General features: G+C 35.5%; 1 protein-coding gene across 1 annotated transcript in view; it reads right to left on the bottom strand.

Annotated features, from left to right (window-relative positions):
* Nucleotides 1–14082, bottom strand: part of malrd1 (MAM and LDL receptor class A domain containing 1) — a 97867-nt gene that overhangs the window by 81271 nt on the left and 2514 nt on the right. The window contains exons 2-5 of the mRNA XM_030123104.1: nucleotides 13037–13165; nucleotides 12849–12937; nucleotides 12604–12765; nucleotides 4903–4999 (exon numbers count right to left, since the gene is read on the bottom strand). Coding sequence (XP_029978964.1) covers nucleotides 4903–4999; nucleotides 12604–12765; nucleotides 12849–12937; nucleotides 13037–13165 — 477 coding nt within the window. The remainder of the gene's footprint in view (nucleotides 1–4902; nucleotides 5000–12603; nucleotides 12766–12848; nucleotides 12938–13036; nucleotides 13166–14082) is intronic.

The following is a 14082-nucleotide window of genomic DNA, read 5'->3' as shown; positions in this document are numbered from 1 at the left end:
AAAGGAGTAACAGAGGTGAAACAGGCTGGACTTTTACACAGCAGACCTGCATTCTGGAATCAAAGGGGTGGTGACGCAGCACAGCATATAGTGTGATGTATAACTTGCGCGTCAGAAATATCCCGAGCATAGCCGTGTTGCTAACCTCTCCAGAGTCTTTCACCGTTCTGCAAATGTTAGCATGGATAAAGTCCTCCACCCAAGGTGACAACAGCTCGGCGTCTCCCCAGTTTGACATCTTTCTGGTTGCATTGATATGTTTACCGTACATGGCCTGCACTCATTTTTAAATCCCAACGGCGCAGGGGTCACACATGCAATACGTCATCAAAACGTCACACCTTGGTTGCGGAACGAGAGGTGTTCCTTTTACATATTATTCCAGAATCATGATTCCACCTTTATCACGGCTCTGTTACTACCTCCAGAGGCGTTACAGAGCTGTGACAGAGGTAGGACCAAATGATCCCACCATTTCATTTACACAGACATCGTTCCGGAATAAAGGTGAAATATTCCTGGAACAGAAGTGCTGTGTAAAAGGGGCTATGGACACTAAATCATAACAATAAAGTTGCAGATCAGAGTGATGAAAAGATGCAAGAATTACAATGTAACATACAGGGAGAGAGGAGAATTCTTAATGTGCTCTGTGAGAATATTATGTACTACATACATTGTAAGGCCAACTGTAAGCAAAAAATGTTGATTAGTGCTGTTTAATCTCTGCATTGTACCTCTGTATAGCACAGGGATATACTGTCTCCCCTGCTAATTTATCTCAGTACGATGCATTAATTATCAAAGACGTGAGAAGACCAGGTTAGGCTAAAAATAGAGAAAAAATAGTTTAATAAGTGGATAGGTGTACACCATTGTGACCTTGTAATTCCCATGACATGTACAGTCCAGTAAAACAAAACCCACTGTGTGCAAGTAGTGTGATTTATGATAGCAACATGAAATAACGTGTCAGAAGTGGTAGAAAAAAAATGCACTTAATTTATTTCAGTTTCATTTTAACAATATAATTAAATTATATGTCCATACTTAACGGTTAGAATGCTATTATTTGTGACAATGCACTTAATCTAGATTCATTGATGTTTCAAACTCATAATTCAGTGCCACAAATTTATTGTCTAGTGGGAGATGAGATAAGATTAACAATAAAGGACATGGGACATAATGAATCCTCCTACAAATGGCCATAATGGCATGTCATTAGTAATATTAGATATGAGTCATGCATCAAAACATTGTCCATGTCTTCCTTCACATGTGCAGATCAGGCTGTAAAGATATGTCACACATATTAACAGTGGCCCGTGTACTAAAATGTTATGGGTATCTCAATGTGCTCCTCGTTTGTTCTTTTTCAATAATGATTATGGGATTATGGTCGATTTGGCACAATCTAATCTTGCAGCCACTGGGAAGGCACTAATGTACCTGTCTGCCCACTTGTCTGGCTTTATGTTTTTCCTATGATCAAACAGGTCAGTTATGCTCTTTCTTGTGGAGGGGGTGGTGCTAATGGGGGCAGAAGACAGATGGAAGCAGAAGGACCATGTGTTCAGGTCACATTGGCCTGTCTTGTCCACTTAGACATGGTAAACTAGGTGAAGGCCCAACAGACCGGACACTGGTCATTCATTTAATGCACTTAATGTAGAAATCAATTAGTACATTTTAAGTTATTTGGCAGATGCCTATTCTCAAATCTGTCAAACATGTAATGCACAAGCATCAGTAAGGACTGACTCCTAGGACCTCATCATTGTAAGTGGAATATCATTATTATTATTATTATCTTATTATCATCTGCTTGCTACTATAATAAAATATAACATACTGTGCATTTTTTTTTTTTTTTTAAATTTTAACTTGTCTTGTCCAGCATCCTAACAGCAGAATGATAGTCTGGCTACCTTTTGTTGCTGAACAAATTTGCTTTGCCAAGGGTAACTTCATAAAGTATAAGAAGCTCCCCTTGATATTCTACTGTGTTTATTATGAGTTTTGTTGAACTACATTTCGATGACGGACCTGATATGGGGGGTGGGGGTGAAGGGGAGAGAGCAAGAGAAAAGAAGGTGGTGAAGACCCTCACAAGGAAGTATCAACAATACAAACAGTAACAACCATGGTTACCATTATAATGGTAACAGTAACTACAACCAGAACTGAGTAAACTTGGCAGAAGAGAGAAAAAAAACAAAAAACAAAACAAACAAAACTACAAAAAATACAATAAAATACATAAGACCTATTAAATGATGAATATAAGAAAAGAAAGAATGAACAGAGTATCGTATACCAAGTTCGCACAAATAATACCAGTAACAAATAATACCAGCAGCAAATAATACCAGTAACAAATAACACCAGTAACAAACTAGAAGCACTCGGAGAGCGCAGACCTCCGCCAAGGCTGATCAGATCATTACATCGTTATCAGGCTTCTGCAGAGCTTGATGATGAGCTGGTCATTAATTGAACCAGGTGTGTTGGAAGAGGGAAATATCTAAAGCATGCAGGATACCAGCCCTCAAGGACCAGATTTGAAATCCCCCTGCACTAGGTAGTGGCATGAAGAAAGATAATTATTAGACAATTGATATGAACTCAATTTGAGCTACATCGACCTGATAGTGGCAGAATAATGGTCAGAGAACCAATTTTTCCCCACAAAACTCCACCTAGTGAATGAAAATGACACCGTATGAACTCTGGACGGTAGCCAGAAAATGGACATTTGTAAGATGATCAATATGAACCAAATTTTCTTTCAATCGGCCTATTATTACTTGATTTATGTCCAAAAAACTGATTTTCAACTAAACCACCCCCATTTGGATGACTTATAATACTCATAAAGAGGCTCAAATCAATAGGGTTCTTCCACTAGGGGTCCCCTATGTTGGTTATCAAGAGAGAAGAAATCCAACCAAATCTGTCCTAGTTACTGCATTCACACAAAGGATATTAAGCAGTGGAAGTCAAAGTAAAACTATTATATCCCCAAAATGGAGTTATGGGGATATAATAAACCCTGAAGATGAAATAAAAATGTTAATTCAATTAATAATTATCCCATATAGAAAAATAACATTATCTTCTGACATTTTCCTTTATTGTTATATGTCCCAGCCCCTTTTTAGCAATAAAACACCTGAAATTAATCTGTAACAATACTTTTGTCCATGAAGTGTATGTCACTGAGAACGACACATTTCCACACAGTAAATGCAAGCCTGTATCAAATTTAATAAAAAATATATAAAATTTAAAAATCATTTCTGAATAATTTAATTTCTAAGATAATGTAATTATAGTCTCAGCTGAGGTTAACTAAATAAGTCACAATAAAGTATAGAAGTTAGTTTGCTGTTAAATAATGAAAAGATTTTAAATCTAAATGATCAAGGTTAAAACATTATTCTGCAGAGAGTACATCATGATTAATGAATCCTTAAGGACATGGACATCTACTGAAGAAGTTTTATTTACGCAATCACCAATTCAAGTTTACCATTTAGCAAAAACCTTGAAACAATGTCTTTTCGTTTTACTTTTAATTTAAGTAACTACAATATTAATCTCCACTCTAGACTTCTGATAGACTTGATGCTTCACCAGGGAGAAACGTCTGAAAAAACTGAAGGCCACAGGTTGTTCCTTGAACAGGACAATCAATAAAGAGCCTTCAGCCTGTGTTTGCATTAGAAGCAGAGAGGTGGAGCACTGTCCCATACTGGATGAATAATAGCAGTAGTAAAAATGCTATAGTTTGTGTCCACTGACGAAATGCTTGTATATCACCAAAGCAACATGTTTAAATTGTGTCCAAAATGCCAAGTGCACTGTGCTTTATCAAACGCTCTTTGCCAAGGTGTTCAGCTGTATCATATTCATCATGGAGCTCCAGCAGCCTTCTATACCTGACATAAATGATGACATATACCTGAGCACTAACTGTGAGAAGAAATCTGTGGTAAGCACTATTTTAACCCATAAAGACCCAGTGCTAATGTTTGTGGAAGTTCCCAAATGAATTTTTCTCTATATTTAACCTTTCTTAAGTGATTTATCACCATTTATTGCAAGGTTATCTTCTTTTTTTTTTGCATTTTTTCAGTGAAAATCATGTATTTTTCTATATTCAATTCACTGATCATGTAGATCAGAGGTGGCCGACCCTGGTCCTGGAGAGCCACTGTCCTGCATGTTTTAGATGTTTCCCTCTTCCAGCACACCTGAAGGTCATTATCAGGCTTCTGCAGAGCTTGATGATAGGCTTATCATTTGAATCAGGTGTGTAGGAAGAGGGATACATCTAAAACATGCAGGATAGTGGCTCTCCAGGACCAGGGTTGGCCACCCCTGATCAGAGATAAACAAAACTGTAGAAAAAGTGACTTTTTCAGCAAAGATATCAATAACTGAACCTAACAACAAGCGTTTCCATCCACTGTCATTTGTCTTCATGAGTTTCACTGGTGAATTAATGTTGTAGAAGATGACGGTGTTTGCATGTTCATTATGGAGCCTCTGAATGTCCAAATAGGTCTAAGCTTATGACCATGGAAAGGTGACAAACTATATTTTACACCAATTATTTACATGTATTGACAGGATTACTGGATCAGAAATTATTAAATATTTTAGATCAGTAGGTGACTTTGGTCGGTGGTGGATGTTTGGTTCCTTCTGGATTAATCATTCAGTTATGTTGAATTACATTCATGAATACCATCCTGGGTGTTGTAGAGTCTTCCTCCAGTTATCGGTATTCAAAACAAGCTGGAGGCAGTCTGTTTATGTGTGGTGATATTTCAAAATGTCAAGGACTGAACTTGCCCCATCTGTGTGGTGAAATGTTATTAATGGTAGCAGTACCAGGCACGGTCTCGCAGCCGGGACTGAAGGATAGGTCATCAATGGCCAGGACCTCAGAGGCTTCGCTGTCAGCTGAATGTTCTCCTCGAATGACCACCTGGTAGATACACACAAAAACTTAACAATACACTCAATCAGTCATCCTTTTTATCATGTACAGCACCGTACAAAAGTCTAAGGCCACCTCAATGTTTGTTGCTTTTGCAGTGTTGAAATGATCACACATTTATTTCTCATTCTCTTTTCTTCAGATAAAACATTAATATATAGGCAATATGTACACAGGCTTGAAAGACACACAAAAAACTGAACTAAATGGGTTCTAAATGTTAAAGTTACTATCTAGTGTGACCCCTGACCCCATGACAAGAAGCAGCACAAACAGTTAGAAACATCTGACATAAGTTGAATGAAACCTGGTATAAATCATCTTAAAATCAATACAATAACTTTGATATTGTCTGAAGGAAAGTGTGAAAGGACAGTTACAATAAAAATACCTCCTTGGTTTATAGAAGCTGTTTTTTCCAGGAAACTTTTGTTTTTAATGCTGTAAGACTTCCCATATAATTGCATCTTAATACAGAGACTGAGAAATGCATATGGGCCAGATCAAGCAAAAGTGAACATCAGTGTCAAAAATTAAAGTTTCACCTATCATTTCTCAAATAGGCTCATTTTTTTTAGTTTAAGAATTCTATTTTATGGAACTGTTTACAAAATGTCAATATCACTTGTAGAAAAAAAGGATATAATCAATATAAAATTAAACCTAAAAAGCACTCAAATATGTAAATACACTATTAACTTTAATAATAATAGTTTTTTTTGCTTGTATAAGTGATATTTTGAGTCTGTGAATCTGTAGGAACTACTTATTCAACAAGACAAGAATGTAGAAAGGTTATGCACTATCCAATTATTTGTAAAATGTGCTCTGCTATTAGCTGTATGCATCACTTCAGCTGTAATATGTATGTTAAATAAAAGTTTATTAGCATATTTGGAGTGTTTTAGTTCTGGCAAAGTCTTTTATGACTACTGAACAAAGTGACAAACTGCTGTCCTCGTGTCACAACATATTTGTGTTCATAAAAACTTTTGATTGAAACGTTTTTATCCAATACTGATCACAATTGTGGTTTAACATTGTAGCTAAAGCCTTATGTTTCATTTAGTATCACTTTCTTATGAGAAAAGCACATTTGTACATTTGTACATGTACATTTGCGCAAAGTGAAAAAAAAAGTTAATTTTGAGTCCCTGTGTCATGCAGCAGTACTTTAAGTATTTTTACCTCAAACTTTTATTTCTGTAAATTGTAACATGCGTCATGTGAAAGTACTTACTGAGACCTATTCATACATGTACTAAACATAGAGATAAATTATTTAGTTTTCAACACAGAACTTATTGAACATGAAATGTGTCCCCGTGTCACTGCTTGATCTGGTCCATATGTATATTTTACTTTACTAACCAGTAAACCTAATGCTGCCCCAGGACTTTTGCACAGTCCTGCATTCTTGTGTCTATCTACAAACTTGTGTATGCATTAGTGGGCTTGCATTCATATGTGTGCTGTATCTTTATGTACAATTGGACCTGATGTAGAACATTGCATTTCCACACTACTTTTAGAACAATATCAGTACCACACTGATCAAAGTCCACAAAAAAAGGCGTCATCTCAACCACTGACATTTCACAACCCCTTCATTTATGACTGATCATCAACACAAATGGTTCATAGTGTCATAACAGGAGATTAGATAATGTGCCCCGATTCTTTTTTTTCCTCCAGTATGTGCATTTATTTCTCCCAAAACACTATAATTTAAGGCCATTAAGACACCATGATAGAGTGAGTTCAAGATTTCTCAGCAGACCAGAGTGTTTATCTGATCCAGACCATGTACCCTTTCAGAACATCCTGGATATTTTTACCCACAGAGTCACTTAGTTGTTACCAACAGCAGCAGCTTTACAAAAATGCTCCCTAATTCCATAAAATGTCTGATATCTAAATGCACAAACTTTAATAAGGTTTAGGAAGTGGTGCAATCCGAGAACAACCTCAAAAACTCTAGAAAATACATGCAGTAAGTAGATGAAAAAGTGCAGACTACTGAGCAAACACACTGGTATTTAAATCACCCTTAGGCTCCTTGGTAAATAATAAAAAAAAAAAAAACTGATTAACTAAACTGAAACAGGGAGTGAATTAACAGATAGAGAAATGAATGTTAGCAGAGACTTGACCTCTCTTTATCCTGAGACTTAGGCAGCTATATCATGTTGACAGATGGTGAAGGATGAGCAGAGGAGAGGGGTAACACACTTGACATTGTGTGAAGATGTGGGAAGGACACAAACAGAGTACTCCATATGGACACTGAAGGGTCCAACCGGGTCAGTACCTCCTCACTGCACATAAATGACTCCTGTGGTGGGCCAAATTTCTGCTAAGACAACTATACCGGCAAAAATTCATTTAGGGGGTCAAATGAGTGGCCATTTTTGTAAAAAAAGAGTAAAGAGTAAATAACAATATAGAATTGTTATGTCTTTATAAAAATGCTTATTATTAGAAAACTGTTGATTTAAAAAGTGACGTGTGACATTCTTAAAGTATGTATTGGCGTAACATAAGCAGGATGGATCAGCACCATACTCCATATTGCAACCTGTAAAAATAAAACATGTGATATGTAGGATAGAATCTTGAAAGAAAAATTGGGGAATCTAAAAGAATAGAATATTTGTTTTTCAGGTAAATTCAGTTAAAATATAACTTGGCCATTTGTGACATGAAAATATAGCATCAATTTTAATGAAACTGGACATTTTTGACCTGAAAAGATAGTTCATATGACCATCAGCATGTTGCAACAGAACTGAAATCCTGTAAATTTGCATTACTTGCATTTACCAACACTAAGTTCATTTGGGGATTCACATATATTGATTTCTTATGCACAAAAACACAAATAAGACCTCTAAGCAAATTTTAGCTGATATTAGCTCCAGTGACATTTATACTTATCTGTATATCCATGCTAGGCACCTTGAGACTGGAAATTCAGTGATTGTTTAACCCTCCAGTATCCCATCCAGCAAGGCCCTTACTAAGCACCAAGTGTGCTTATTTCGCACACTTGTGGAATAATGTCAAAAAAAATTCATACAGTTTGTTTTTAATTCTTTTACACTTTTTTTCTATTTCATCAACTTGGGCTGTAAATAAAAATACCAAATACTCAATAATTGTCACATTTTGTAACCCTTTAAATGCCATGTTTGTATTGTAAACAAACCATTTTTTTGGATGCAAAAAACAAAACAAAATTTTTTTTTTCAATATACTACATAAAAATTGGATCACATACTATTTGATTTTTGCAGCCTGGCATATGTCAATGATTAACTCCAACAGTGGTTAATTTGCATTACTATTTTTGGTGCTAGGTCAAATGTTCAAAAATACTAGCATCTGTCACCAAGTGTGCGTAAAATGCACACCTATAAATCAAACGATTAAATATTATGTATTGATTTATTTTTCTGCTCTAATTTGATTTTTTTTTTGTAAATCAAGGTCAGCCCTAATCATACATATCAAATGGAAGAAATAGTGCGTTTTAGGCACACTTGGGAGACAGATGCTTGTCTTGTAATTTTCTTTTGTTTACAATGTGCAAATTTTAGTTGATGGCCAGAATTTTAAAGATCATGCAAAAATGAACAACTTTTGAATTCTAACCTTATTTAAATTATGAAAAATAATATAAAGTTTTTTAAATTGAAGTGCAAAGTGTGCCTGAAAGACGCATCCGAATACCGGAGGGTTAAACAGATGCTAGCTATAGCCTATTATGTGCAACAATCTAGTCCAGTGGGTCTCAACTGGTCTGGCATCAGGACCCACTATCAGCCCTCAATGATAAGCAAACTGATAAAAGTTACACTTCTCAAATTTATTTAATGAAAAGATGGTGTGTTTAGAACCTGACACACTACAGAATAATATAGTATGCTAATGATAACTCAAACTGACCAGCAGGTGGTGATGCTAAATATGGAAATATTCCCTTTAACACTAAATTAGGTCCTTTTTAACCAAAACTACAAATGTGCACTCAGTTAAAAATTACAAGCGCATTCAGTCACTTATTCAAGAACTAAACACACCGAGGTTTTTGTCCTCAATATAGGTAAAACTATATCTAATGTAGTTGTTGTCATACTTGAGTTTCGCCATATTGTAACTGTAACTCGTTGAATTACCTTTTATGCTGTGAAATGTTAATTAGCATCAGTGCGCAGTACCGCCCCCTACTGTTGGGGAGAATGAATGGGCGGAGCTCAGGTCCATTAAAAATAAAGCACAGGATTGGTTTCCTCATTAGGCCCTTTTCCACCAAAAGCCCAGGAACTTTATTACCAGGATCTTATTTGGGGTAAAAGAGTTCTGGGTAATTGTGTTTCCACCACACCCCAAAGTTCAGGGTAATTTATTCAAATCAGATTGATGATGTATGAGGGAGCAGTAACAGAACCTGTAGTCCAGTTCATGTCCACTCACAAGATAACCTCTAGGACAATAAAATGAAACAGTACTTAAGTGGACGGTTTGGGTTTAACATTTTACTGGTTGTTGAATCACTTAATCCATCTGGAATACTTTCTAAATGAAGTTAACTATCATCACATATTCTTAATTTGTATTTAAAAATGGTAGAACATGTATTTTCAACTTCTCATTCCTTAAACTCAATCACATCTAACGTGTGTGATGGATGGTTCTGTTTCATTTCTGTTGTTTTACAGATATAGTCCAGGTTCAACCCTAAAGTCAGACACATTTACTCAAATTATTCTTTACCCAGGCAAAGGCCCATGACTGAAAACAGGTTAGCGACCCACTTTTGGGAATCACTGATCTAGGCCATAATATTATTTTAAAAATAAATTAAGTCCAGCAATCTCAGCTTCTTCTTTTTTTTTCTTTCTTTCTGTCGTTCTTTTTTTCCTTTTTTTTTTTTTTTTTTGGTAAAATGAGGTGTCAATCTCATTTTAGTTCAAGGGCCACATACAGCCCAATATGATCTCACATGGGTCAGATCAGTAAGATAATAGCAGCCTATGAGTACTCCAAATTTTTCTTTTGAAGTGCAAAAAAGGAAATTTAACCCATAAAGACCCAAACATCCACTGACGACCGAAACTATGTAGTCATGTGAAATGTTCTGAACCACTAATCTGATCAATCCACGTAAATAACTGGTGTAAAATGCAGGTTGTTATCTTTTCATGGTCATTAATAGACCCATTTGGACATTCAGAGGCTCCATAGTGAATGTGAAAACACAGTCATCTTCTACAACATCGATTCACCAGTGAAACCCATGGAGTTGGATCAATGACAGTGGATGGACACACTTATTTTATGTTCAGTTAATGATATATATATATATATATTTTTTTTTTTTTTTTTTTTTTTTTTTTTTTACAAAAAAAAAGTCACTTTTTCTTCAGTTTTCTCTGTTTCTGATATAATAACCTCAATTTTAATCTGAGCTCTTATGAACATCTACATGACCAGTAAATGAAATACAGGAAAATACCTGACTTCTACCCATAAAATGCTAAATGCATAGGATAATATTATAATAAATGGTGATAAATTTCTTAAGACAGGTTAGATATAAAGAAATTTTCATTTGGGAACTGACAAAAAAGTAGCACTGGGTCTTTCTGGGTTAAATTATTAAAATGTTTACATTTCCAAACTGTCCTTTCAAAAAAAAAAAAAAAAAAAAAGTGAATACCCTGAAAAGAAAATGTATTTCTTAAGAAAAATAACAATATATTAATTTTAACAATATTATGTCTGAACTTTTCTTTTTTCTTTTCATTTATACATTATGACTTACAGATCATAGTGGATCTACAAAGGCACAAAATATTGTTAAGCTCCTGAGAGTTTGGAGCAAAAATCAGGGTTCCTGCAGGTTTTACAAGTTCAATTTAAGACTTTTAAGACCTTTTTAAGACTACTTAGAACAGAATTTAAAGCCCATTTCAAAAACCATTGCCATTGTCGGGTTTGAATGGTTGGAACTGAGTAGACTAACGGTATTTTCTTTGCAGTTTGGTTTCCCAGACACATTTAAACACAATATAGCCAGAAAAGTTTATGGCAACATAACAAAACCTAACATTATTTAATATCTTTTAAAGACTTTTTTAAGGTATTAAATGCAGATTTGTAAATTCAAGATTTTTAAGACTTTTTAGACCCCATGGGAATCCTGTAAAATGATCTAGACACATCTGATCGTTAACATCAGTGTAATTTTTACACTTCTCAAATCTGTCTGTCCTGTTGGCTAGATTGGAACCTTTGGAGGGCTGGTTTTAGCTCATGGGCTATATTTTTGACACCCCTGATCTAGACCTTTTGAATGAAGGTGATTAGTGTTTTGTTGTTGTTGTTTTTTTTTTATTGCTGTCTTAAAACAGAGCTAAGCTAACAAAGCTATAATGTAAACTATCAACTGCACGGAGTATGAAGATTATACAACACTGTTATTTTGACTTAGTGTAAAAAAACTGGTTGTGAGTTTTTGTTTGATGAGGAAAATTTGGTGATACAATGATACAGATATGTGTGAAAAACATTAGCTTTGTGGTTTATTCAGTGAGTGATACAGTCTGTGGATACATAGCAAAGATTTGTTGGTGGTTTTGGTAGTCCTAAGTCTGTTCTAACATGTGACTTCCCCCTGCTGATGAAATTTGGAATATCAATATTACATATAAACATCTTTTAAGGATCTTTTGATTACACTGGTCAACAACAAATTTATTGTTTCAGTTTTTTGAGCTGATTTAGGATAATTTTGGTGTGCTGAATCCAAAAATCACATTCATTTTGCTCAATCAGGTCAACTTTCTGAACTATGCTACATATTGGCTTTTTAACATTTTTGCTTACATTTATGGGCATTTTCACATCATATGATACAAAATTCTTTCATATTTCTTGCAATAAACGAGTTCTGAAGATTTTACTTTTGCCAATTTATGATGAATGTTTTTTTTAATATTACAGGTGAATGAAATGGCTTCGACTAGAAGATCTTGCAAAAATAAGCCTGGTGTATTCTGCTACATCTGCGGTGAATACACCATTGTACCTAACAGGAATCAAGTGATCAAATGATTTTTTTTCTCTTAAAACCTATTTTGGGTGAGAACTATATAAAAAATCAACTGATAAAGTCACAAAAATGTAATCAATTTTGTGAGAAGATCAAATTTTTCAAAATCAAATTGGCAAAAAAACCTGACCTGATTGAGAAAAACAGATGTCATTTTTGGATTTAGCGGTGCACAATGGTCCTAATTCAGTTGAAAAAACCTAGACAACTTGCAAAAAACATTTTTTTGTAACCCAGTGTTATAGGTTATTTATCATGAGTTGAACTGAGTGCAAGGAGAACCCTTATTAGAGTACAGTAGGAAAGTACAAGCAGTAGCATCATTTGAGTGTGATTAATAATACATTTGTTTGGGCTGTTAAGCTGACCAGAAGTGCAAAAAGCGATTTAGACGTACGATAGGGACATGTCTATTACTGTCTGAAGCATCTCTGTAAACGCTGCAGTGTAAAACTCCATTATGTTAAATACAAACCTGAAAACTGTAATTACTGGAAAACTGAACCACTGCCTGCTGCCATGTCTTCTCCTGTGGCTGTGGGTATTTCCACACTGATCTGCTCTGATCCAGTGGATGAGTTTGGATCAGGACCTGGAGATCTCCATGCTTTGCCGCAGTGTAATAGTAGAAACTCATCTGTTCGATAGAAATATGAGGAAAAATCCTGTCATGTGACTGTTGAAGACCCCTGAATATAACTAAACAGAAGCCTCTGGTACCTGACATGTCTGACTGGGCTGGAAGATGGGACCCTTTAAATCAGCGGTGGTTCTGTTTCCTCTGACAGACAACAGGGACAGGAAATGTGCTGCAGTAGAGACACATATATGAGGGTGCATATGAGGGAAAATATTAATTAAACAATGAAAAATGAATGTGCTGAATAACGGCTAAAAGATGAACCCACCTGACTGTTTATTGTGGTCATGTTTGAGTCCTGGGACCTCAATGGTTCTGGTCCATTCAGATGTGGTTTCTGAGGTCCCGATCAGCTCACAGAACCCCTCCTCAAAGTCACAACGCTTATATCTAGAACCTTCACAGCAAAACACAACCACTTTCATCCAGTTTCATGCACATTTCACTCTCAAGTGTGTTTCATCATTTTTCTGTGCTTTGGGATTTGGTTGGATTCCAGACACAATAAAGATTCATCAGCTCAGCAGGGTTTAAAAGTAAGTGGTAGCCCTTTTTTTATTATTATTTTTTAGCAGGGATCTTATTTGACTTTACTGGTAACAAAGGACTCTGAAGCATTAGAGTTAATGCTGAAGTATTTTCAGTGATAAAATGCCAGAGAGGATGACGCAACAGAAACAATAACATTATATTTAAAGAAAAGTCAACCTTACAGAGGTCTGTGGAATGTGGACTGTCATAGTATTTAGACCTGTTTGTTTTAAATATGGTTCTTATGTTATATCAGCATTATTCTGTTTTCTCCTTAAGTACACATTTGGCCTGGTCATAGTAAGAGAAGCAGAGTTGTTCTTGATAACATAGTGAATGATAAAGGTTCAGCAAATGGTTAATTTTTCTATTTGACATATCAACATGAGTAAAAACCCTATACCAAATGCAATGGCGGTTGGTGAAATTGTTTTTTGGTGGGGCGCAGTATACAAGTCAGTTTTGGAAGCACTGTAACCACACATCACCACTAGGATATGCCAAAGCACAAAATAAAGTATTTGTTTTCAGTTGTGTGTTTTTTATATGTAAATTCCACTTGTCTATCCTTCAAACATGCACATTTTTCTACGATGCTATCATTAAAGTCAGACATGCTCCTGACATGTGTCTTTAGCACTGATAGTATGGACAATGCATTTAGACCAGCGGTGAAGGTAGTATGGGTAGACTGCATGGCTTTAAAACAAAATCAATATAAGGGCTAAAAGATGTCAGCATTACCAATCATGCCTGGATTTGAACCCCAGCCTTCCTGGCTCC

The sequence above is a fragment of the Sphaeramia orbicularis genome, chromosome 20 (assembly GCF_902148855.1).
Source record: "Sphaeramia orbicularis chromosome 20, fSphaOr1.1, whole genome shotgun sequence".
Taxonomy (NCBI): Eukaryota; Metazoa; Chordata; class Actinopteri; order Kurtiformes; family Apogonidae; genus Sphaeramia; species Sphaeramia orbicularis.
This window is presented reverse-complemented; position numbering and strand designations above follow the sequence as displayed.